The 26,929-nt window shown below is 41.0% G+C and overlaps 1 protein-coding gene across 2 annotated transcripts; it reads right to left on the minus strand.

The window, feature by feature from the left end:
* Positions 1 to 25,662, minus strand: chka (choline kinase alpha). 2 transcript variants are annotated; one of them, XM_074631670.1, is made up of 12 exons: positions 25,126 to 25,662; positions 24,214 to 24,322; positions 22,163 to 22,216; positions 13,387 to 13,500; positions 12,087 to 12,220; positions 9,510 to 9,614; positions 8,980 to 9,038; positions 8,798 to 8,885; positions 5,690 to 5,798; positions 5,495 to 5,601; positions 5,287 to 5,368; positions 1 to 4,524 (listed from the first exon to the last, which is right to left on the minus strand). In XM_074631670.1, the coding sequence occupies exons 1-12, from the start codon at positions 25,359 to 25,361 to the stop codon at positions 4,465 to 4,467; spliced, it is 1,257 nt and encodes a 418-aa protein (XP_074487771.1). In that variant the 5' UTR covers positions 25,362 to 25,662; the 3' UTR covers positions 1 to 4,464. The 2 variants fall into 2 exon arrangements, with proteins under 2 accessions (XP_074487771.1, XP_074487772.1); XM_074631671.1 differs by lacking the exon at positions 22,163 to 22,216.
* Between the last annotated feature and the right edge of the window lie 1,267 nt (positions 25,663 to 26,929).

Below are 26,929 nucleotides of genomic sequence, written 5' to 3' on the forward strand. Positions count from 1 at the left end.
TCGTTTTCTCTTTCATTTTTATTTGTGCAAAGCAGAAAAGTACATTTACAGCCAAGGCAATTTCTATGCTGCAGCAGTTCACCCGAAAACTTCTTTAAATTACAAAGTATATTTGTATGAGTACATAATGCATTCAATATAGCTGCATAGATAGCAATGGTTATCACTATGAGTCACACGATGGTGTGGTTGTGGGTGCTATCACAGAACAGAATGGGTTTTTTAAATTTATTTTTTTACAAAAAATAAGTGTATTACATTAACACAATGTACATTCATAAGAATGATAACGTACAAGTTTGTCATTCTTTATATTTGGATAATGTTTAGCACGACCCTCTATAGTGTTGTCAGGGAATATTACATACATTAAATCACAAGTATTAACAGAAGTGAGGGTGTTTGTTTGTTCTCTACTGGGGACAAGTTACAATTGTATTGGAAGAACCAATCAGATCAAAATTTTAGATCTTTTGGTCAAGTGTACGTGATACTGAAGGTGAAGTAACAATTATGGAATGTACTATAGTTACAGATCATGGTGTCCATTTGTTTTTTTATAACAAATATATAAAATCATCGAAAGGGACAACAAAATTGAGACAGAAATAGCATGTAGTGAAGGTCAGGACAAATACATTTCAATCATGAAATTCAACAAAATTAATACAAATCCAGGTTAGGTAGAAGAAAGAGCCACTGAATGGTTTTGAAAAAAAAAAAAAGTAGGTACTAAAATAAAGACTATTGCTATACACTGCACTGCACATTCTGCTGGTGCATCCATAGTCTCAGTGTATCTCAAAATGCATTTAAACTATACAGTAAACACATTCCAAAGGATATATCAAAATGAAATATACAATAAAAATACAGTTGCATGTAAAATAAAATTAATATTTCAACAAAAGTCACAGTTCATCAAGCCATATACTTTTTTTTTCTTTTACGGTCCTCAGATCAAAAGTGCCTCAGTAGACATTCAAATACCTCTGGATGGTTCCAGTATCAGGTGACTAGTGTAGCGTTTTAGTTTAGTTTTTTGTAGCCATTCTCACAAGAAGTATGAGGTAATGCCTACAGTACACTTCACAAGAGTCATTTGGTGGCTTCCACACTAAATCCCAGTGCTCACAGGTAGACAGGGAATATACCCTGATGTACTGTATACACGATGCTACAAACCAACAGGAACGAACATGGATGTGCACGTCAGCCTTCGTAGTGGTTGCGCAGTTTTGATTTGTCGATCATACATTTTGTGGCAAACGAGTATCCACTAAAGTGTTTCCATGCAATATTCTGTAACACTATCTAGAGCAGATATTTAGCTTTTCAATTGACTTTCGCTAAACTCCTCTGCCGAGTAGTGATTGTCCGATCATCGCTTAGCAACCGTAAGTAAGTAGAGAGTGCTGCAGGGATGACCGAAAGCCAATGGTTATGGACTTTGTTGGATTTGGGAAAGTTTCCACTTAAACTCCAACAACATTACCCAGTGAAGCGTAACGTTTGCCAAACACATCATAAGAGCTTTTTTCTTTTGTAATATTAGAAGTTAAAACAGGCTGTTTGAAAATACAAACCAGTATGTAACTTAAGCTAAGCAGCCAAACAAGTCGTGTTAGAACAAAAACACAATCTGATCATATATTTGTCCTTATCATACTTATAATACTAGGACTAACTGGCTCTACACTGCAAAACAAGAACAATTCTGCTCCTTTAGTTCCATGTCTGGTGAGGATGCTGACTTGTTTTCCCTGGAACATGTAACATTAGCTTTAGCCTCAGTCTTTGAGCATGATATCATAAGTGCATATTTAAGACCCCTTTTACAGGGGTTCTTGTATCGAAACAAGTTAGCCGAAAACAATTTAAAAGTCAGACGAAGACAGTCACGGCATTTTCAACAAAACTCTTGGCGTTTACATTAGCTTAATTAGCTAGCTAGCCACAGCATGTTAAAATCTGCCAGCGACAGATGTCATTACCGATGTCAAAATCGATGGACACTGGCTAGTGACTGCTTTTGTCTACCGACGTCTGACTTCAAGGACCCATTGTTTCAAAAACTACGGACATTTTTGAGTAGTAAATCTACCGTTTTGTGTGAGAATGAAAAGCTTGACAGGCGTATCAGCAACAGTGATTAAAGGGGTGGGCTTAGCGAAAGGTCAATTTTAGTCTGTTTCTTTTTCACCGGGTACTGCTCCCTTCCAATATGTACAATTTTAAATGCAAGAAAATACGATTTCTAGCATGGAAAGTTTTGCCGCCACTGTTATCATTTCTAATGAAGTCTAAAAGGCGTTGCTATTGTAGAGCTGAGAAGCTAGCTAGTGGTCACTGGTACCGATTAGAGTGGAAAGAGGAATGCTAATCATGACAAAAAAAATTTTTTTTTTTTTTACCAAATGAGAGAAGAGGCCCAGCAAATTCAAGATATCTAGTGTCATTTAAAAAGCTAAATGAAGGCTCTCTTAGCAGCAGATGATGAATCTGTCTATATGTGGACGATAGCATAGTTGGTGCACTGATAATGACTTGATGGGGTGAGGTAGAATTGAGCTGTTCTAGATGAGATGTTTGGGTGAGAGACAGCAAGACGCATTAGTCACAGTTTTTCCATCTGACCATCTCTCATTTTAAACAATCATGAACTATTATCCCACAGTAGAGCAGAAAGCCTAAAAGCAGAACCTATGAGGTCAGCCTGACACACACACAGGGCACAGTGCTCCACTGTGCCAGTGATGAATTCCTTTGTTACATGTGCATTAAGTAAGACTTTTACCATGCTACAGTAGACAGTAGTGGTCATGTCTAGAAGGTAATCCACATATTACGAGGGTTGAGACTGAGACTCGCTGGCCGACCACCTGTTCTAACCTTAACCTTTGGAGGTCAATGCCTAACCTTAACCATCTCACAAGAGTTTCTCAATTTGCGTGTTACCTTCTGGCCACGACCGACAATGGCCGTAATATGAGCCAGTGTGTGTGTGTGGGGGTTTGACAAGGTGGTTAACAATTATGACTCAGCTCTCAGTAGCAGAGAGCGCCTTGAACAATGATAGATACAGTAAAAGTCATGCTTACCAAATGCCCCTTCAGCAGAGTTACTGTACAACTGTACAGGTACAACTTGTCTCAATAAGTCATCGATGCAAAATTCATCTGTGCAGTAGGATGTGACCGCCCGTGTCACTATTCTGGATTATGGGTACGATGATGAGGCAACTTGGCAGTGGGCATTTGTGCCAAAAAAAACAGTGACTTCACCAAGAATTACTGCAAATAAGGGGCCATTGTCATGTCTACTGTGTGACATTTTCTTCAGTGAAGTGATAATATATAAAAGTAAAAAAAAAAGCAAAAATATGGTCCGTTAGCTCCCTAGGGTCCAATAGAGAGTTTAGCAACACTTTCCCAGGCTTATAAAGCATGACTGGAATGTCTTTTTGGCTAAATCAGACATTGCAGATGTTAATACCCAATGTGTAAACTACACAGACTTGTCACAGTTATCCATGCGATAAACATACCCAACTTCGTGTCAGTAAAAATTTAACAGGTTGAGAAAAACAACTGATCAGCGTAACCGCATCATTAGTTAGGAAGCCACAAAGAACCAGACCTAATGGTAATAGTGATATACCTAATGTTTGTTGTCTTTCATTTTTGATTTGGTGGAGTTTAAACAGCTACTCAGAAAAAAAGGAACCTCAACTATTCACATACTTGGAAAATACGACATAACTGTATTTGCCCTGGCCTGAAGAAAATGTCAAATACAACCATTTAAAAAAAAAAAGGAAATCAAACAAAAACAGCAAGTGTGTAATATCTAGAAGTGTAGACATGATTCCACCAGCCAACAAGTCGGCCCATCAGTAACAGACAGGGCCAGGTTACTGGCACATTGAGGTCTATATATAATATACATAGTTAGCAACTGGCTGCGTCAGTAAGCAGGAATCTACCAAGAGAAGTTTCACATTTTGGTTATTTCCAACAGAACATTTCCATAAGGGAATGATCAATACATATACATTGATGCAATGTTAACATTTCCGATCTAGCTGTAACCACCTCTCTCCTGCTCAAAACCTAACCCTTGTGTTAGTGATATGGTTCGAACCAAGGCAGAAGCGGAGAGCAGTTCTGACCGGCGATGAAGGCGAGTACAAGTCATTGTTTTGTCTTTTTTGGGGGGGGGCTCTCAAGGGGGTTATACAGTGTAAACTTTTGAGCTGCAATGGATTTTGGGGCGTACCTTAAGCACCTAGCCACATGATCAAGTTTTGGCTTTGGTCAACACAACACCAGCAGTAGCCAGCAAATCCTCTCAAGGCAGGGAGTATAAGTAAAGCGTGGATGGTGGCGTCTTCATCAGCCTGCATGTCCTCCTACTGCCGTTTGGCTGAACGTGTCGTCAGTCCATCCAAATCGTTTAGCAACATTAGACACCCCAGATCTTCTTCTGCTGTAAGTAGGCGTCAAATCTGGCCTGGGCATACTCCTACAACACAGTCAAGTATACATGAATATACTGTTTATACACAAGCACTATTCTGAATATCGTAATATTTCTCAAATTAGGCAAAAGTGAGCTTGGCTCACATACCCCCGCTCACTGCTTGACCCCTACTAAAGTAGGGCCAACGCTTTTGCCCTTTTGGAACTAATGGAATTAGTCTATTGAGCACAATCTAGCTTGTTATTATTACCCCCAAAAGGCACAACTAAACCACTCTGTCAACTATCGTACCAAATTTGAAGTTCCTAAGTTAAATAGTTTCCGAGTTCTGCTCCGGAAACGAAAGGGTGACATGCAAACGGATGGAAGGACGGACGGACAGACGGACACACGGAGCGCTATATACCCCCGACTACGTTGTCGCCGGGGTATAATAAATGTCATATTCACCACTCTGCTGTTCCAAGTTTCTTTTTGACCAGAAATACTGTTTTCTTTCACTAATTCATTATTAATATCTCCGCCAGGATATCATGTGTTTGATCCGGACGGTGGGGAGTCGGGGCAGTCCCCCGGAATCAGCCCCCGTGTTAGGGTTTGCACTGGCTGAATTTGAGCTAACTGCGAACTGGGGGTAGATCTTCTACTATCGCTTCTCGGGGTACAAGCGGTATTACAAGACAGGACGGGCCGAGGCTAGCTGGTTAGCATGCTAATTTCAGAAGATATCTCTCACATGTTCATATTTTGAATTTTTTAAACTACAATTCTGGTCAGATCTTACACATTGCCCCTTTTACTCACCAGGTATCCAAACTTGATGGTGGAGAGCCGGGCCTGGATGATGGACCATAAGCACCAAAAAAAGTGGGATGCCAGAGAGAACCTGCATTCAAAAACACATGGTCACTTTGTTTCGTAATTTATTTATTTATTACCTTTCTATTGTATTGTCTTGTACTGTGTCACGTATGTCATGTCAGTTTACACCGTGTCCTACATCTGAGCTCACCTGTTGACCTCCACGTATATCTCCTCCATCAGTTTCATTTGGTCCTCTTCACTCAAGTTGTCAAACCCCTGGTCTGACTCATGCAGGTAGTTTTCAATGAAGTGCAGCTGTAGAGAGACATGACAAGTCCATACCGGTCAGCAGACGGCAAACCAAAATAAATAAGACGTTGGTGTGTTGGAATAGCATACATACCTGCTGGGCCTTTGAAGGGTAGGCCTGAGCATTAACTTTGAAGAAAGGAGACTCCTCACAGGTGTAGTCGTACATCCATTCACAGAAATGGTTGCCAATATCGAATCCCCTGCAAGGTTAACAGACGGAGAGAGGGAGAGAGGGAGAGAGAGAGAGAGAGAGAGAGAGAGAGAGAGACACTGATGAAGCCTTAACATTACATTGTTTGACATCTTGTGGTGTCTGTTGGGGGTTTGTACTGCATAGCTCAATGTGAATGTGTCTTGACGGTTTGGAAGAGTTGAATTGCATTGTTTTCCTTTTGCACCGACGCCCTGTGTTTCATGGGTTAATGGTGTGTAAACACAGCCGATGCTGGTTCATGCTTTTCCACTCATGTCCAGCAAGTGAAGGAAACGACCGCTGCCATGTGGCTTCAATTGAAAAATGATGATGGTTCACTGCTGTTTTGTGAAATCCATCCATCCATTATCTGTGATCGCTTATTCTATTCAGGGTCGCGGGGGGGGGGGGGGGGGGAGCCGATCCCAGCTGACATTGGTACACCCTGGACAGGTCTCCTGACTATCACAGGGCTGGCAGAAAGACATGATGCACATATTTTTTAGATTCAGTGTGATCTATGTCGATTGTGAATGAACGTCAATAAATCTGCTTCAAAATCATAGAAAGAAGATGCTGCTTATAACTTATATATATATATATAACTTATATTATCAGTATAGAAATAATCATAAATTCAGCCTACTTTTAATGGTGCCAATTTGCCAAAATCTAATCAAATATAGGCTAAAAAAACAAACAAAACAGGGATCAAGTTGTAGCCCACATGACAAATGGACTGGAGGCGTATGTGGTCATGTCCCAAAGTAGCACTTTAGCATTGTGGTTCCCACACTGTTATCAGGAGTCAGGAATTGTCACCATCACAAATCCTCCCACTGCTCTGAGGGAGGGAGTCTATAAACCGGACTCATCCTCTCCCTCCCCCCTTCTGTTTCCGCATCAAGCTAATGTCAGTCAATGAGAACACAAATCCACAGTATGTGTGAATGCGTGTTTCCTCTTTCTGGGTGTGTTCTTCCTGTACATGCATGATGGTTCATGTGGTCACATGCTCGGTACGTGCGTGCGCAGTGGAGCCGTATTATACAGAGAGTCACGTGTTAGCTGTGCAGCAACGTACGAGGAGACTTAAAGAGGCCACGCTGAAGGGAGCTGCAGGGGGGTGGGAGTGTTTCTGGGTTTTTTCTTTCTGTTTCTGTGTGTGTGTGTGTGTGTGTGTGTGTGTGTGTGTGTGTGGGGGGGAGAGACAGAAAGAGAGAGAGACTGTGAGCCAAGGCCAGTTTGTTCTACGCTGCTTCCCGTAAATTAATCACTCAGGAATTCTCACACCCAGGCACAATACTGGATGGAATTCAGCCATCCTTCATTTCATTATGTACTACACAACTGTGCTTTTTACTACAGTGACATGTCTAAATGTCTTCCGTGAAAAAGGCCTATACCCAGTCCTTTGTGCATGATTGTAGTGGAAATCCACTGCGCCACTATCCCCATTAGTGACACTGACAGGCCTAGATAAGGTTTTTCCATTGCCTCCATCCTGTGTGTCCTCATTGGACCTGCCAAATTCCAGTTACATAACAGCTGCGGTGAATATTTCAACAGAGGGGAGGCGGCCATGAATGATGCATGCTACAAAGAAATATTGATGGAAACACAGAAATAAGCCAGGAGGAATTATTTTCCTTCAGATTTTTCCTCCTCTCTGGCTCAGTATCTGGGTTACTTTATAGCTGTGTCCCAATGCAGGGGCTGCAGCCACAGCTTATCTCTCTTTGTCTCTCACTCTCTGTTCCACAGACTCCCTCGCCCGCCCCTCCACCCATCTCTCTCACTCTTTCTCTCTCTCTTTCTCTCTCTCTCTCTCTCGTACAGAGCCAAGGTTAGTTGGGAGGCAAAGAATTGGCAAAAGGACGAGGAACGGTGATACAGCAGTTGCAGCTGAAGGAGATTTAAACATCAGCAATGCCTGTCAGTCTGGAGAGAGCGATTGGACTATTTTAAGCTAATTTGACGTAATGGCTAAACGGTGGAATTACAACATCTGTGTCTGTCACGTGATGCCATTGGGCCCAAAAAGACTTTTTCCCATAGACTTACATTGGGGAAAGAGACGTCTGTAACTCAGCAGATCTTTTTTTCCCCCAGTGTTAGCTAGCTCCTCCTCTGTCTTTTACCACTACACAGAATTGTGTCTTTCTATGATGAACCTCTTAAGAATCAAAATGCCGCAGAGGATACTCTGAATTAACCAGCTAGCTGGTGCTGTTAACACTGTCAGTGTGTTCCAATCCGCGTACTTCTGTACTTACACTTACTACTTTGAGTGCATAAGTGCGTTCACACTGGGAAGTACGGCAAAATGCAGTGCACTCAAAGTACCCGGATGTTGTACTCAAAACGTGTGGAACGCTGGACACTTTCCACACTCAACTGTCGCCATCTTGGCTACGTAGCGGAAGGGGCGGAGCCACGACCACTATTCAAACATACGTAGATAACAGAATAAAACGATACAAATCGTAAACATACCGGTGCATTTTCAGCCAACAGGAGGACACATCGTAGGCGTAGGCGACGACGTTGAAAACGTAAAATTCCAATCTGCTTTAATTTTTTTTCAGAAGATATTTTGGCGTGTATTGAGCCGCGGTCAAATGTTGCGATCGTCATTTCCGGTCAGTGCGCCGCAGAGTATTCGATTTGAGACGACCCTACCCCGTTGAAATTTACGCACTACTCAAGTGAGTACAGAGTGCACAAAGTGCACTACATTGAAGTGTACTTCTGGAAGTACGTGGATTGGAACACACTCTCTCCCTTCACTTGGAAACTGAGCAATAATCCAAGCTCACAAACCAAGCTAGTTTGCTGGCTAGGTAGGTAGAATTTGCCTTGTTCAGCTAAATAAAGAGGTTAAGTTACTGTGTACTGTGTGTTTACTTACATCATCAGCAGTTGTAGTTGGTTGATTCAAAATGACTTTGGCAATGCATGCTCGAGCTAATAGGACATATTCATGGAAAGTTATTGCTAACTTACCTGTAATTGTAGCTGCTGTACTCAAAGTCAATGAGCATCAGCTTCTGTTTGTCTGAGCTCTGGCGGCCCTTCAGCAGCAGCACATTTCCTGAAAGCAACCCACAGAAAAAATATTTTTTTTTAGGAACGAGAAAAAAGCAAATGTACAGCAGATAGGGGCCACCGGTGTCCACGTGTTTTACCTTCTTGACAGTCGTTGTGGCAGAACACCACAGGGGAGTGTGTGGACTCCAGCAGAGACCTGAACATACAGAAAGAGGTCAGAGGTCAGCGGAAGATTAATCAGCAAGAGCTCTGATAACTGTGTGCATCTTCATACAGGCTACTGACCACAATGATCCCTATACGTTATCATGAAGCCACAAAATATTCTGGATAGAACTAAGGGAAGAACAAAAAAGCAAAGTTCCTTAAAGACAACAGTTAATGTGTTAATAGGGTTGGTGCTTAGTATTGCAAAATCTGCTTGCATAACACCATGTTTGGAAAACTTTCCCTGCACGTGTTATTAGTTATCCACTCTGTACTGGTGTGTGTGTGTGTATGTGTGTGTGTATGTGTGTGTGTGTGTATTACTCAGGGTGTGGGGGACATAATGTGGGGACTCCTTTTCCTTTTGGAGACAAAATGTACGCCCCCATGACGTAAATCATTACATTTTAGGGTGGAGACTTTAAGGTTAGGGTAAGGTTAGGTTAGTGCTGTAACATACTTGAGCATATCCATCTCCTGTGGCAGGTTGTGGCTAAGCAGGCGGTTGAAGCGACGCAGGTGGGACTCTCTGGTGAAGGTCAGCCTCATGACTTGGTTCAGGTACCTGGTGAGAGTGTTACACACACGTTTACTCCAACCTTTCCCTCAAAAACCTTTGTGTCTTATCCGATAAAGCGATTGTCTGGACAATCAATGAATGCGAATCAGAGGTTATGATGACCTCACTGGAACATTTATTCTTTTACAAATACAGTTACAATCAATTATTTGTTCTAGTAATGTATTAATTACTGATTGTAAAACCAAAAAAAATCATCTGTGTGTGTAAATATTAGTTTTAGCAATAGTGGTTATCGTAGTGATAACGGCAGTAGTAGTAGTGATAATAGTAGTAGTAGTGATAAAGTAGCAGGATTGCTAACAGTTGTAGTATTAGCATTAGTTCTTTGTGTGTGAACAGAGAGGGAGTGTGCAGGTGCAGAAAAGAGGAACGACAATTGTCGTGTGGTTTGTCAGATGCATTGGAAGGTCTGAAATAGGATTTGGATCTGTATCTCGTTTTCTCAAGAACTCAAATTTTTCAAAGAATGTTTCAACTATTCTTGTCAGTTACCTTAAGTGGAAACATCCATAGTATTTCTGCAGTAGGTTGATTGAGGTGTGGATTAACCAAAATTTGCCAAAAGTAATAGCAGCAGCTTCATCATTAACAATCATCATTACCGCCATTATCACATCATCTCTATTTTTTAAATACATAAATAGTTCTACTACTCGAGAAGTGAATGAAAAATGGCAAAGTTCAATTTTTTTCATTACTAATTCATCACATTACTCAAAGTGTAGTTCATTTCATCGAAAACATATTTCATAATGATTTAATTACATTCAGCTACAGTTTTCGAAGACGCAACCACAGAAGTTTAAAATGCGAAACTGATTTTACATCTCTTGAGGCTAGTATGTGACTCCATTTCCTGAACGTAGGGAGGAGAGACGAAAAAGGACAGAAACTGGAGGAAAACAGCAGAACGACCTGGTGTTCCTCGTAAGTTCTGTGTCAGTCAGGAGCTAAACTGCAACACGCACGCAGCACGGACACCACACAAACGGTTGTACTGTACGTTGCTGGCTAACTACATGTAACTGTACAGTCGGTACATACATAGGCTGTTTGGGGCAGTAAAAAAACTTTCTCTCACAAATAAAACCCTGAGTTTCATAAGCAATAAAACCTACATTTCTCATTTCAATACATCCAAGGGTTTCCCTGCTACAGGCTAGCTTGGTCTGTTATGACCAGTAGCTTATGGTGACTAATGTAATCTAATGTTGGCTAACTTTAGGTAGATTGCCGTGTAACTGAGTCAGTTTGCTAACTTTATGACTCTTCTCTACTTATACTGCTATCTTTCATTATTTACCATTACCCTGTAATGATGTCAGTTGTGGCCACAGTGGTTGCTGTTCAACAACAGTTACAAAGCTCGCTTTAAAAGTGGACTGATTCACTTCAACAACATAAACTAGCTGACAAAAGTTTAGGGTGGATTGTTGCATCTCACTAAAGTGAAGATGCCACCCTGTACCTTTTTTTATAGCTATGTAATTATGACACAATGTAACCTTTTGAAATGTGTGTTTTGTTTTTTTCAAATATTGCTCAGTGTTGTTAGTCAGCCTGGGTCCACTTGCTGTACATCAACTAAACTTCAAGGCCAAATTGTCAGATAGAGATAAAGGACTCCAGCACACCCACAAACCAAATCCTGGTCAGATTTGGCTGTGGCTGCAAAGATTTAGCTTCTGTTCAAATTCTATGACAGATCAAAAAAAAAAAAAAGTCACCACAACACTAAATCAAATCGTCCTTTGTAAGTTCTGCCAAGGAAAATCACCAACAAAATTCCAGTAAAATTCCAGATAAAGTATTACTACATGAACTACTGAACACATTCTTTTCTGACATGGAAATTTACTAAACCAGTCACGGGGCCAAAACAAATGAGTAATGTTTGTAATACATAATCCAGGAAATAATAAACCAGTAGTTAAGTACAAATCAGTAGAACTGGACAATGGACTTTATCACCCCACGATGACAAATATTGAGCAATGTAAACCTGGTTAACAACCCAACAACTAAACTTCAACGTAATTAAAACAGAAGTACTTTATGATAAGCCAACTGTCACCTCATACTTGTCGATAAGTAATCAGTGACACAACTTACTATCTTAGCACGTCTTTTATCTGAGTCTCTCATTTGAAAGCTTTTTTCATGTTAACTTAAGTGGAGACAAGGTGTTAGCCAGATAAAAGGCAAATGTTTTTCTGAATATCCCTAAAGATGAAACAGAACACAAGATGGGGCAGGACAGGACAGGTCAGGATGGGAAAGGCTGGGATAGGACAGGTCAGGATGGGATAGGGCAGGTTGGGGCATGTCAGGATGGGACAGGGCAGGACAGGACGGGTAAGGATGGGACAGGTCAGGATAGGATAGGATTGGCCATGATGGGACAGGGCAGGATCTTGGAATAGGGTTTGACAAGATAAGACTTAAATGACTTACTTGTCCATAGTTCCAAAAAGCCACTTGGGTTCCTTGTTGAAGGGCATCCTCATTCCATGAAACTTGGCCATCTTCTCTGCAACCTCTGCTGAGATGCTGGGGTCGCTTAACTCACAGGTGTCCAGTTTACGACTCTGTCAACAGGATAATATAAATGATGACCATTTTTGAAGTTGCACTACGCAAGATTTTTATGTAAAACTATTCGCCCAAATCACAAAATGGGTAAATACAGAAAAATGCATCCCATCTCTCCCATTTAAGCTGCAACGAAAACCAACAGATTCACATTTTTTGACTAAAATGATATTAAAAACTAAAATACAAAAAAATCTAGAGACACCAATATTAGATCTGGTTTGATGCAACCCAGACCCGCCCGGTCGGTAAATATGAGCAGGCTATGTGCAGTTTACTGATGTTGTGAAATCCTCCATTATATCGATTAATTAAGTTCAAAGTCTTACAAAGCTGTTCACCTCAGTCTGGACATCAGGGCCAAGTTTTTTTTTTACATCGACTTGTGTAATTGTAAAAAGGGATTTCACGTTCTTGCAGCACTCCCATGTTCAAACAAGATAACATGAATTTGTTTGACTGATTTGCAGCTGGTCACTGGAAGTCAAATGGTAGCTCCATGATGTCAACTGAGGTCAAAATGATTTTCCTCCATGAGTAAAATTAATTACGTAACACAGTACTGTTTAACTACTGGAGAGCAGAGGATTTACGGTTTAATAATTCTCTCTGAATGTCGATCAATGATGCATAATTGAACAGTACACCACACACAATCACAAATACTACACGGGTTGTATTTGCGATTGTGTGATCATTCATTCCACATACCTAACCATACCTATTCAAATCCTAACCCTACAGATAACTGCAAACCTGCAAATGAACCCTCTTTTTATACTGATGATAAGCCAATATGTCGACACTAGTCCTCTCAACTCACATTCAGATCATATATGAAGGGGCAAAATGACTAGGACTAATTCGATACTTGGTATTACGGACACATTTTGCTCTAAGTTTTGTGGATCGCTACCCGGCCCTTAACGTATACCACAACACCACAATATAAAAAACTCAAAAATGACGTAGAATTGAATCACCGTCTCTCTGTCAGTCTCAACAAAAATCTAAAGTTTCACAATAATTTAATTTATTCTAGTAATGGAGAACATAGGGTGTTTCTTTTATTTTGTCCACCGCTGTTCAAAAATGATCCCACATTATATACAAGTAAACATCTACATACGGATGTGCATGTGAACAACAAATGGTGACTCACAGGGACATACTGCTCCAGTCGACCCTGAGGGAAAATACCGTAGAGCTTAGGTCCCAGCTCCCTCTCTGCCAAGATAGCAAACATCACACTCTCCAAGACCATGGCCTCCGCGCCCTGAAAACACACAACAGTAAGAAACTTAGCAGCGTAACATTTAAAGTATGAGAGACACTACCCAACAGTGCTGTAAAATGCAATAAGAGCAGAATAAGACATGAGACAACAACAGCCTTTTCTGGTCCCCATATCTGAAAACATGAAAGTTAGTGAGGCGTGGATTGAGAATCACGAATAAAACAAATCTCTCGTCAGCCCCCTTTCACACAGTCAATCTGTAACAGTGCTTGGTTCGTGTTAAAGTAATGACTTTTCTGAGCATAGGTCTCTCCAATTCACAGAGTCCCAATTTGATTTCTGATTCAATTCAATACTGATTAGGGATATTTTTGATAGAATTAGGGTTGGACGATTGGACGTATATATCGGCCGCAGTATATTGCCGGTCGGTTTTTTTGGGGCATTTTGGGCACACATTTGCGCAAATATTTGTGGCCGGTTGCAAAATTTTAACACATCGCCCAACCCGAGTTACAATACCAAGTTTGCTTGTATATGAAAGACATTCTCAGAGAACTAGTGTTGTTAATTGTACAAGGAAACCTCTAAACTGGTGCATTATTACCAAATATTTATGTTTAAGTAAAGGGACTGTATGTAGGTTTTTACACGTATAAATGTTTTTTATTATTTGTGAACAGGTTGTAACCTAACCTAAAAAATTAAACCTTCCACAACTTTCTGGGTTTCCTCTATCAGCCTGTAGACTGCTTTTAATGTGAAAAACCAGGGCCCGTTTTTTACGGGACAATCCAAAGGATGAGACGTCATGCGTGCTCGTGAGTGGCTTTATTTTGAGCGCCACTTACAGGGCTAATAGAGCGCAACCATAGCTAGCTAACGTTCGGTTATAAATGCTGCAGCTCCTCAAGACTGAATGTCGTTGACTTAACGGCCACAGGTGTTACTGTTAGCAAGCAATTTCGGATTCTTACAGAGAGTCCCTTTAATGATATTGTTAATTTTGACGAAAATTTCACCTCAATTTTGCACATCTTATGTACGGCTTTGCTTTTGTCCAGCTCTTCTCTGTCTTCATAGTTATTAAATCCAAAATGCAACGAGCGCATCCCATATGCGCAAAGAACCAAAGGCTGTCCGTGCGAGATTAACCGAGTTAAAGCTTAACGTAGCCACGGGAAAAAGGCACATATTAAGAGAGCGACCTCGGGATTTTCATGAATCGATATTGGATCATTCAAATTAAGCTTGATTTGAAGATAAGAAAATTTACTTTTTGAAAACCCAACCCAAATAAACATCACAGAACTGTTACGGTTACAGCAACTGTCACAAGATATGGAAGATCTAAAGGCCTGTTTTACTCCACACCACGGTGACGGCATGCACTGCTACAGAACAGCAATGAACTGGAAAATCATGTCATCAAGGGTTGGGTATGATGTGATGAAAATCTCAAGGATTATAAATTTAACTCGTATTTTGCTCACATGATTTTGAACAGATTTAATTTCCTTGTGCATCGGAAAAGATAACTAGGCCTTCGTGGAAATAGAAAATATGTGTATATTTAGACATTTGAAGCCGCAGTGGGTAGAAATGGAGCAAATATGATTAAAAAAAAGTTATTTTTATAAAACGGTCGCTATATCCTGACAGTAGTGCATGAGACAGGTAATCTGAAAAAAATCACGTTCCTCATTTCTCTCCTCAAATGTTTTCAGAAACATCTTGTAGTGCACGATTTAGCTGTTAAATGAGAAGGTTTGTGACCCGGCAGCCATGTTGAGATCAGATGAGGAAGTACCAAGCACCACCCTCCAGTCGGAGCACAGCCAATAGGAACGCTCTCTCTGAAATGACCTGTGAAGGGTCAAAGTCTTCCGGCACAGGCTACATTTTTTTAAAGTCTGAAAACAGAGCCATGAGGAGGTGCAGAAGTCTAGTTATCTCTCAGAACACGTGAATTACAATATGCTGAAAGGTTATTATGGAGTTTTTGCCCAATGATGCCAAAAACGTTCTGCCTACTAAAGCTTTAAACTTTAACATTGTGCATGCTCTGCATTCAGATGTGAATGGAAATCAGAGGGGGTAGGAGAAGGATGGGGGAGTTTGAATGAGGAGAACCGCTGTGGTTAGGGTTAGTTGGGTTTGCCTGTCAGAGCAGTGAAGGAGAACACAAGAGGTAGATTAAAACTTCCCCGAAGAGTTGGCCCACTCAGAGCACCAGTCACTGTTGAAGTTGCTGAAACAGACAGACTTGTCTTTCTCCCTTTTAACGTAGAGACACACAAAAGTAACACATGTAGCCTGGAACCCAACAGGGCCTCTATTGTGTGGAGAAGACAGAAAGCCAGGCTTCTCACCAAATAGGCAGGAGGTCATTAGCAGAGGAGAGACTTATACTGTGGGAAACTGAAACTCTGATAGTCAAGTTGTACTTCTAATAGCATCTCTTGGGGCCAGAGTTAAAATAAAGACAGAAATAGGTTCACTGATTGAGCTCGAGTCGAGTCGAGAGGATTCAAAGTTTTTTTTGACGAAGTAGCGTTAAATAAGAATACTAGCTAGTAAACTAGCAAGCAACTAGCTAGCAAAACATTTATTGTCATTTATATTCTATATTCATGTTTTGACTAGAGTTCCTTATAAAAGGTCTTCAAACTTTCTTAAAAAAAAATGTCTTCTTGGTTTACTCAAACAACGAGAACACAACTGCCTCCAGACCAGCTCTAAAACAAACATGTAGACCAAATATTGGAAGTACAGGTTTTTCTTGTCAAAATATGCCTATATAGTTGCTTTCGGGGTGTGTTGAGGTGCTTTGGTAGGTACAGCCACAGCATAATGATATTTCCCATGGGGTTGACTTAAGTTTACCAGCTAATGCTGCAATCTGCTGGATTTCAATGTAACCCCAATATCCGAGCCCATCGGCTATCGGTTTGACGGCGAATAAGCTTCTGGGGGGGTAATGGGCTGTAATTCTGGGGTTCCAGTGTAGCCAGCGGATACCTGGGCCAAGATTTCCTTTTCCGTGTGCTGCTCTTTGTTTGGTCAGATTAGCAACTTCAGAGACAACCAGTAGAACCGGATTGTTACGAACTAATTTTAAACCAATAAAAAGCTAAATCATTGTCAAACAATAGCCTTTGAGTTCCGAGACTGCATTTCGGTCAATGCCTTCCACCTTTTTGCTCTCCACACAGACTGTTTACCTGCATTCAAACAAAGCCTGCTCCAACCTCATTAGTTGAAACTACTCAGACTACAAACGGAAACCCAGAACGCTTCTGATACCAAAATGTTGTCCCGTTGCCTGCAGATCCTACATATGAATGCAGAATCTCTTCATAGAGATTAATGTAACCCTAAATAGCTGCAATAGACACCAGTAAAACACACTGCTAGCTTAACCCTCTTAAGTGAATAACCTTCAGATAAATTGCTGCAGAGACAGAGATTTGGATCCGAGGACCGGGGTCTTTGGCTATTTGCCAGGGAATGTGCTTCATACTGGGCGTCCAGCAGGAAGCCACCTCAAAGGAAACAATACTGCCTGCTTTGTGGCCTCCTAAATGTCATATTTCTCAAAACAAAACTGTGCTGCACCACCTGCAGATATGCTCAATACCAATTTCTTACTCTCGGAAGACAGTGGTATCTCTGTTGTGATAAAGTTGGAAACGAACTGTATACATTACACTCAAAAAAAAAGGTGGAATTCAATTACAGGTTCGGTTTTTATTCAGAGTATATGATTGTGAGGGAAGGGACCAGCCATGGTTGATAAAGCAACCAGCAAGAATTTTGAGGTGACGTCTCACAAATCAAATTTTTTGATGGGACCACGATGTGAAACAGGTAAATGAAGGTAAAGTCCTTTCTATTCTAGAGACTATCCTCAACCAGCCAACCTGCATCACAGCTGGTAGATAGTGGCAAGTTGTCTCTGAAATCATGTCTCAATTTGTGTTCAGCTTCCATCTCAAAGAGAAATGATTACAAACAGGGCCGCAGCTAACAATCTTTGTCATTATGGGTTAATCTGCCGATTATTTTTAACCATTAATCGTTGTCTGTAAAATATCAGAAAATGGTCATCACAATTTCCTAAAACCCAAGGTAGCATAAAATGGTAAAAGAAAAGAAGCTGATCACATTCAGGAAACTGGAACCGGCAATTTTCTGTCAATCAAATAATCAATAATAACGGACAGAGTTCTGTCATCTGCAAGCAAACTGCACTTTCATATTCCATTACATATACTGTATGTGAGCTTGTTAAGAAGAAGTCTTGGAATTTCCAGCTCGGTCAGTCCAAGACTATTGGAAATGATAACATTAGCATCCAGTTTATTCAGTGGATTTCAACTTGATCAAGTCATGTTTAATCTGATTGCTCCAATGAACAGTGCAAATAACCACTCTGCACACGTATTCTTTTTGTATCTGTATTATGTTTCCATCAGTATTATTTAACAAATCAAAGTGAACGAATGAGTCCGTCTGTCTCCTGAACAGTCTGCGGCGCATTCTGCTTTGTAGGGCATTTCGCAGAGAATACTCCCTATCGTTATGTAATGCCTTATCTGCAGAACTCTGATCACATGCTCTTCCAAATCTCCAACGTGAATTATCCACATTACCATAATCATCTTGACACACATACTGCCAGACAACACACCATCTGGCAGCCTGTGCGTAAAGCAGAGCAAAGACTCAAACTCCCGCGGGGTCGGCTTATAGGACGTAGGTTTCAGTGAGTCAGCGGCGAGTACATCGTCTCAGTTTGTGTGGTTGTACTGACCCCAGATCTGCAACATCCAGATGGACTGACCTCTTGTATATGCAGACCTTTTGCTTCGCTTGTTCCAACCTACATCTGCTAGGTTGACAGTCAGACTTCAGGGATTCATTTTGTGTCATATTCTTGTTTCAAATGTCAGTTATGTAAATGCACGAGGCCATTCATTCCTTCCTGTTTAGAGGCTGTAACAGCGTCCCACACAGTATTGACTGTCTGACAGCCCACACAGACAGTCCTCCATCAACCTCTGTTTCATTTCCTCTGACCTAATTAAAATGCCAGTGTTTGTTTTAGCGGTCTGTTTGATTTGGCTTAAGTCTTCTTTTACCCGGTCAGAAGTTAATTATCAATAGAGGTTAAGCCAGCTCGCTGGTCAGACACACAAGAATTTCAACATTGCTAAAAAAGCCCCTCCTTCACATGATTTCCTGTTTCTTTGACAGGAAACAGAAGCTTCCTGTCATAAAATGAAAGTAAATATACTATTTTGAATGAATATGAGGTTCCAGTCTGACAGCTGTTGGAGGCTCTGTGATCATGCTCTCTCTGGATATTTGATTACATTTTAATCGAAGTTATGTTACGCTGGTCCCGTATCAGTGCTGCTACTCGGCTCTGAGATATTCAGCGGCTGGCCTTGGAGTGCAGCAGGTGCACTCTGCACTGCCGACAGCTGCTGCTTTAACCTCAATACTTATCTGCTCGGTTATGTGCGTCAATAAACCTGTAAGGGGAGAGATTATTAAACACAGACCGCTCGAGTCCACCTGATCTGAACTGAACCAGTGTGACACATTCATCCGTCTGAACTCATGTCAAAGAACAGTAATAAGGACTTAAATAAATACTTATTGTTACGCAACACCCGCACTGACCATACACATAGGCGTATTATTATTACATACATATATGTACTTGGAACTGCATTTTTGAGGCAGAGACCGTACGACTCTGTTGTACTGATGGAAATAATGATGTGGAAACGTGCATTATCCTGAATTTATCAAGACAACAGATAAACATGGAAGAAATGTTGACAAGGGAAATTAGAAATAAAGGCATGTCTCTTATATAAGCTAGTTTCAATTAAAGGCATGTTTCTCTCTGCAGTATTTGACAATTTGCGATATTTATATCTGTAATATACGTTTTAATATAGGCACATATCTCTAGTACTATCATTTGTACACTGTCCACTGTGTTCTTCATTTATATCTACAGTATATCTGACGCGTGTACTGTGCTGCTGTGACGTGTGAAGTATCCCCGCAGGGATTAATAATGTGTTATCCTATCTAATCCAAATAGGATTTACCTTGACCAGACAGCGTTGCTAGAGAAGGTGGATCGAGGCGAAGTTATCCTAAGACATTGACACTGGGTCAGTTCTGCATTAGCCTCTCTGCTAACTGAAGGCTGGATTAGAGGGAAGGGAAGAGCAGCGTTCTTGAGGGAAGGATGCCAGAGTGATAACAATAGATAACTGGCTGATGACCTCACCTCCGTCACATGACAGGGAGTTGTGAGTCAGCCACGTAACGTGAGGGTCAAAGGACATTGTGATGTGATGCAGGGTAAAGGAATTTCTAGGTCACTGGGTATGAGGCTTGGCAGTGCTCCAGGCTGCCAGCAGTGACTCTCTGGACATAAAACATAAAAACCATCTCTAATATTTTTTTGTATCTGTACGTTCATGCTGTGTTCAGTAAAAATGAGTATTGGGCAAAGGTAAATTCTATTTGTGTTTCAAATAGAATTTTCTCAGTTAAATTAAAGCCAGATGAGCACATTTTCCCAAAATAATAGTATTTTAATCAGGTTTCTTTAAAGGGTAACTTCAGTATTTCTCATCTTGGACTTTATTTTCCCATGTTTTTGTGTCTAAGTGACTAATGGGGAGGACAATTCCCGAAACTGGTCCAGTATTGAGGGATAACGCTGTAGACGGCAGCTGCGAGATGAGCTGCAAGGGCAGCAGCGTCGATGTAACGTTACATTCACTAAAAGTGCTTGTTTATACCACTGACATAAAACCTTTTTCTTACCTTTCGCTTGATCCGGTCCATTTGTTATTGTGTCCAAGTCCCGCTCGAGGAGAAGTCTCGTTGTAAAATCTGAATGTCCGTATACTCAAATAAATACGGGCGGCCATCGAATTCAAAGACCTCATCCACATGACATTGAAAATCTTTTAGATAAGCTGTGTTCTGATCCACAGTGTACATAAGCGGTACTCCCTACTCCCTGCTCCCTGTACAGGGAATGTCAGTTAAGGGAACTTCCCTCGACAAAATTCCTCCATTTGGAACGCCCTGCAACGTCACCAACACAGACATCACTTCCTCCGTGCGTTGGTAATGTAAAGATCTCGGATATCTTTTGCTGCTACTGTGGAAATTTTACACTAACGTTACTGAAATAAAATATTAAATATCTCCTGCAGGGACCCTGAATTAATAGTTAGATATCAATAACATTATCGTTAAACTCAGTAAACACCGACTGTGGCATGAGTGCTTACAGCTATGCTAGCCCCTATGCTAGTGCTCCAGTGAGGTGCAATGACTGAAGGGTAATCTTGCTTGTCAACTGCGGTGAAGTGAAGAGCCGTTGTTCAGTTCTTCCCTACGCACTTCACAATTCCCTTTGAACTGAGTATTTTTGCTCCCTACAGCATGGAATTTCACTTAATACGCTGTGCAGTCCACTTTGCAGAGAACTGCTATAGGCTATCGGAACGCACCTTTAGATAACACCAAGCTACGTTTTCTGTACTCAAACAAGACGAACTCTGCCCGGCTGGCACTCGCGTTTCCACCATGGATGTAGTCCACTATTCCACCGTTGTCTTCTAGCAACACGTCACCTCGCCAGATATCAGAACGAGACTTCTCCTGGAGCGAGACTCTTTCCATAATGTCAGACACTTATAATAACGATCAGAGTCTGTCATGGCAAAAACAAGCACTTTTATTACACGGCTGTGTTGAATACTCGATTCTTATTGGTCAATCACAGCGTTCTGCGGTCTGTAATTTCTTTATTACTATTCTCTATATACTTAATTATTGATTTCTTCAGTAGGTAGCCGTGTAATAAGCGGGATAATGTACAGCTAGCGGGTCATTGTTGTGAAAGAATCCCCTTCAGGGCGATGAGAGACCTGCATCACCCTGTCGGGGATTCTGTCAAAACAATGACTGGCTCGCTGTTACATTATCCCTTACATAATGAACGTAAATAACGGTGCCAGCTTGCCCCAATAGCACCATATTACAGCCCATGAGCAGCTGCCGTCTACAGCGCTCTCCCTCAATACTGGACAGATTTCAGGAATTGTTGTCTATTAGCCAGTTAGACACAAAACTATTGGAAAATAGGATCCAGGCTTCAAAATATCAAAGTTACCCTTTAAAGTATAAACTGCCTCCACTGAATGAAATCAGTGACTCTAGCATTTCAGTTTTTACAGTCGTGGTCTGCCAGGAGTTAGTAACAGGGTTGGAAATTAGCACCGGCCATCAGCCAAATGCTACATTTGCGTCACTCACCAGCCAAAAAAAACAACGGTAGTCTATCGAGTGGCTGCTAAATTTTGGCATCAACCAGCCACAGTGGCAGGTGTTAAAAAAAGTTAATTTCCAACCCTGGTTAGTAAGTGGGGACAGGTGTTAAATCGATTCTGAACACACCCAAAACAACTGGCGCCTCGGGAGCTCAGCAGACTGTGAGAGATCAAAATAAAAAAAGCCGTCCCGACAGAGAGTTCACCATGAGTTAGAAGAAGCAAGAATGTTTTCAGACATCAGGGGAGGGAACATGAGCTGGTAAGTGTTGCGGTGACTCGATGGACACTATACGGTGGCACCATCATCAGTTACTTACTTGGAAGTGATTTTCTTTGTTTGACTGTCGGGAATCCCCCTTATTACAGGACATCTATCAACAAAAGAAAAAGGAAAGAACTATCCATGAATACATGTGAAGCCGTCCAATGAGTACCAACATCCAAACCTAGCCACGCCTGCAGTGCAGACAGTACAGTATGAGTTCAAACACACACCAAGTCTTTTGGTCTTATGACAGTGCAGAGGATTTGGTCCTGACTACCTGCTTATCCCAACAGCCAGAAAGAGAGAGAGCGGAGACAGAGATCAGATAGTGTCGTTATCTTTGAGGAGAGATAAAATGATATTCTGCTACCAAACTTCAAAACCTGCTTTTGGATGTGACATTTTACTGTTACATTTTACTGTTGGATTAGATGTTAAAACCGAGGCTAAAAATATACATATTTATTTGGTGAATCTACTCATCGTCCAACATGCTATTCACATTTCTTCATTGCTGGGAAACGCTGTCTCCAGTGCAGTTAGGCTTTGTTTAATCATTAGTAGCTGTGCACTCTGACAACGACATAGAGTTCCTTAATCATATTAGCTTTTTGATTAGACATCACTAATTCCTGAGATGCGGTTCTGTCCTGATGGAGATGGCTGCAGTTACCTTGGTGAAGGACACAGTGCTTTTGCTCTCTCGGACATCCCCAGCAATAAAAAGCTACGGTTAGCTTTTATTACACGGTTTTTAGTTAATACTTAATGCAGGATTCATTGGGCACATTTTAAGGGTGAGAAAGCAGCTCATATCACTGCGCGTCCTTGTTTTGGCTCTGTCTTCTTCATTTATCACAGAGGCTGGAACAACCGGCATGTGCTAAAAAACAACACCTCAAACAATGACACGCCAGTAGGAGATTTCAATATGTTGTTTTGCTCTGAAGTCCTTGAACTCTTGTCACTCGATATGTGCAAGTGAAGTCAATGCACCGCGGCAGATGATGGTGACTTAATGGTGATGACTATCTTTGTTGTTCTGTTACACTTAGTAATACTGGGATCATGAACTCTGGACACACCAGCCACATCATCTTTGGCTCTATCTCTCTGTGCTAACTGCAACCACTGTGGAGCTGCAGAAAGATACATTATCTATATGCTTTTTGTTCAAACTGTGAAGCAACAACAAGCCAAACTGGTTACGTTTCTTGTTGCCGTTTTATTTCTTCAGCTGAGCGAGCTGCAAATGACTCGTCTGTTTTACGCTAGTTCCAAAAACTCAGCTGACTTCCTGACGGTTTAAGGATCACGAGGCAAGGATTTAGAGAAGAAAAAGAGACAGACAGGAGAGTTGTTTCAGCACTTTGTTTTCCCTCCATACTGTATATCTTCCCGGTGCTGTAAGCCAGGGTTTGTGCTACATGAGTGTGTGTTACGTCTTTGTATTAGGCTGAGATTTCAGAGATCTCATACTGTACCGTGTTTTTTGGTGGGTTCACCTGGGAACAAGAGTGCCCAAGGCACGCTCCTTTGGAAAGCCTACGGCAAAGAACACATGCATGTACAGCCATGGGGGTACATCATCATGTACAACAATGGCTAACACGCGCACACACATGCACGCATGAACACACACTAACATAAGCATATGACCTGCAGATGCACACAAACACACACGCACACAACAACAACCTCTGGAGGTGGCACTGTCACATCACACAGCTGTATGTATTATCTTTGTTTGTCTGGTTTCTGTGATTATCAGCTCAAGATGTTAGGTAACCTTTGACCCCAGTTACATGAGTCCTCTCTGTGATAAAGGCATACAAGTCAAACATTTCGGATAGAAGACAATCAGCTTTTTCTTTTCTGCTGTTATGTGTGTGTGCTGTATAGCAGCACTTATCTTCATTAAAAGCAGCTAAACTTTAACAGTTAGACTAACACACTACTGAGGGAAACTGGTTCCTAAGATATATAACACATCCTTGCGAAGAGTTTGGCTTACTTGTACTCTCTGTGTGTGTGTGTGTGCAGTAAAATAACATTGTTTAGCTGTTTGTCAAAGACTAGTGATAAAGAGATGTGGGCTCCCACCTGCAGGATGGCCCCATAGAGGCGTAGCAGGATGCTCCTGGGCTCGTCCCCGACAGTGTCCAGGCTGTCAGAGAGGCTGCACAGGAAGAGCTTGTTGCTCAAACCACCCCTGGAGGACAAACGGTAGGACAGCACCGTGAATATGAATAATCTTTACATGCAGACATGGCTTCAAAGAGGTTTCTGGGAATCTTTACTGCATCTCTCTTTATTATACTCTTTAAGATCAAGGATAACAGGAACATGATAATAAAAAGAACTTACAGTCTCGGCTTACCTAGCACAGCTAATGCCTGTCAAATCTGTAAAATCCCTACATATTTATCATAGGTGTGGTAGCTAGATGTCATGCTGCTGAACTGGTACAACAGAGACTGCAGTTTTTTTTTCTCCAGAAAACTAGCTGAAGAGATTTTAATTTAAAACAAACCTTTAGAGTTTCACTCATTTTGTGATCAGTTTGTTTTGGCGAGTTGGCACAATGACACAATTGTGGTTTTACTCTGAAGGCTATTGCAAATTATTTAGAGATATAAAATGATATTTACATGAATGTACAGGCAAAAGCAGCAGATTTGTCATCACTAGTATGTTGGCCTTAAGGAAGACTGCATCTGATTCATATAGAACACAATAGGCCTATTATATATATATATATATATATAATATAATATATAATATAATATAATATATATATATAATATGTATATATATATATATTCTGATGTCACAACATTCTATTAGAAACATACTAGTTTTGTATCACTCTGTTCTCTTCTTACATTGTATTTGTTTTATTAGCTAACGGTTTAGGTCATGAGACTGTGCGGTATAATAGCAGCCTTATTACACGAGCTAGCTTCAACCATCTGAGCCTATCTCCATGAAACAAGCAAAGTGAATACAGTGTACCTTATGATGGTGATGTGAAAGTCGTCCTCGGCCAGGCTCTTCCAGGCTCCATGGAGGAACTCTCTGCACCACAGATAAGCTTTGCGCTGCGTGTCCAGGTCTGGCTGGTCGAGGCGGTCCAGCTCCTTACAGTCCTCCTCGGTGTCCGGTTGGACCTGCAGGGCGTTCTCGGTCACTAGCAGACCCAGCGACATGGAGGGGGACGAAGAAACACCGTTGATGAATTTGGTTTTCATTTTGGGGGTTTTCAAAAAAAAGGAAATAAAACGCAGATATTGTGAGTTGAAGACCCCGCTGAGAGACTATAACAAGCGTCTGTCTGTCCTCTGGTCTGTCCTCTGGCTGGTGTCGCAGTAGGATTTATTTCGGTTATTCGGCTACTAATTAGCTTTCTCTCTGTAAATATATGAAGGTCAGACTGTTAGTGTCTTTTTCTTTATTTCTTTTCGTTGGTAAAATGGTGAAATAGTCGCTGTAGTTTGGTTGAGGAGTCTGATACCGGAGACAGTCAGAAGAGGACTGACTGGTTAGGACTGAATAATGTATGGATGTATGGTTTAAAGGCAGGATGGGCAGGGCGGGAGGAAGCGTCACATGACACCTCAGAGACCTTTCTCCTCTCTCATTGGTCGGCTCGGATACAGCCCCGCACGTAGGACCGCTCTCTCTGATCCATCCATGCTGCGCAGGACCACAACAAACCTAATGGTGCATTCAGGGACTGTCCGAACCACGAATACAGACGAGTTCTGATGTCACAACATTCTATTAGAAACATACTAGTTTTGTATCACTCTGTTCTCTTCTTACATTGTATTTGTTTGTTTGTTTGTTTGTTTTTTCAATAAAGTTTGAAAAAAAATAGAGAAAAAAAATGATCTTTAAAGGGACTGTTTGTAAGAATCAGAAATGCTTGAGCTGTGAGTGAAGGCAAGCAGAGGAGCAGAGGAGCAGAGTACAGCAGAGACTCCGGCCCTGGAATATTATACTCCGACCGCGGCCAACACTGTTTAACAGACGGGCTTCACTAGATATAACTTTGCGGTTTTGGTGCTTCCGTGTAGTTTGTGTTGGAGTCGAAGTCTGAAAAACGTAGCAACACGCGAGCGTGCATGGGACACCGACCCGGGTGATTTATACGTGTAAGAAGTTACCAACAGTCCCTTTAAAATATTTATTTATTTATTGTATGTATGTAATTTATTTCATGTTATATTATTCTTATACTATAATGTTGAATAGGTTGTCAGCGTATGGCAAGCTTTTTTTAATAATCAGACCACACTCCTATCTGTAATTACATTTTAGATATCCATAATAGCATTTCTCCCTGTCAAAATTGCATTCTCACTAGTCAGAATGGTAATTCAAGATATCCACAATAACATTCTTATTAGTATAAATGGTATTTCAAGATATCTACAACTTTAATTGTACTATAAAACTATGTTTAAGATATTTTAAATCCTTAAAAATTATAAGTGGCCGTTTTAACATTTATTAGCTGGATATGTAGCCTATTGCAGATATCTGTAATTTTATTCTTCCTAGTCTAAATTAACATTTTAGATATCCACAACGTCTTTCTTCCTAGGAAAAGGACGTTGCATTTTCCATTCATGTGTATTGGGCTTTCAATTTCAGATAGCCACAATTGCATTTTTTGATATCTAGAATGAACATTCTGGATATCTGCAAAATAATTTTTACTAGAAAAAAAAATCCCATTTCAGATATCTACAATCCTATTGTTTGCCTACTAGTCATAACTGAAGTGAGCCATTTTGGCATATTATTTCTTATC

The sequence above is a fragment of the Sebastes fasciatus genome, chromosome 4 (genome assembly GCF_043250625.1).
Source record: "Sebastes fasciatus isolate fSebFas1 chromosome 4, fSebFas1.pri, whole genome shotgun sequence".
In the NCBI taxonomy this organism is placed as follows: Eukaryota; Metazoa; Chordata; class Actinopteri; order Perciformes; family Sebastidae; genus Sebastes; species Sebastes fasciatus.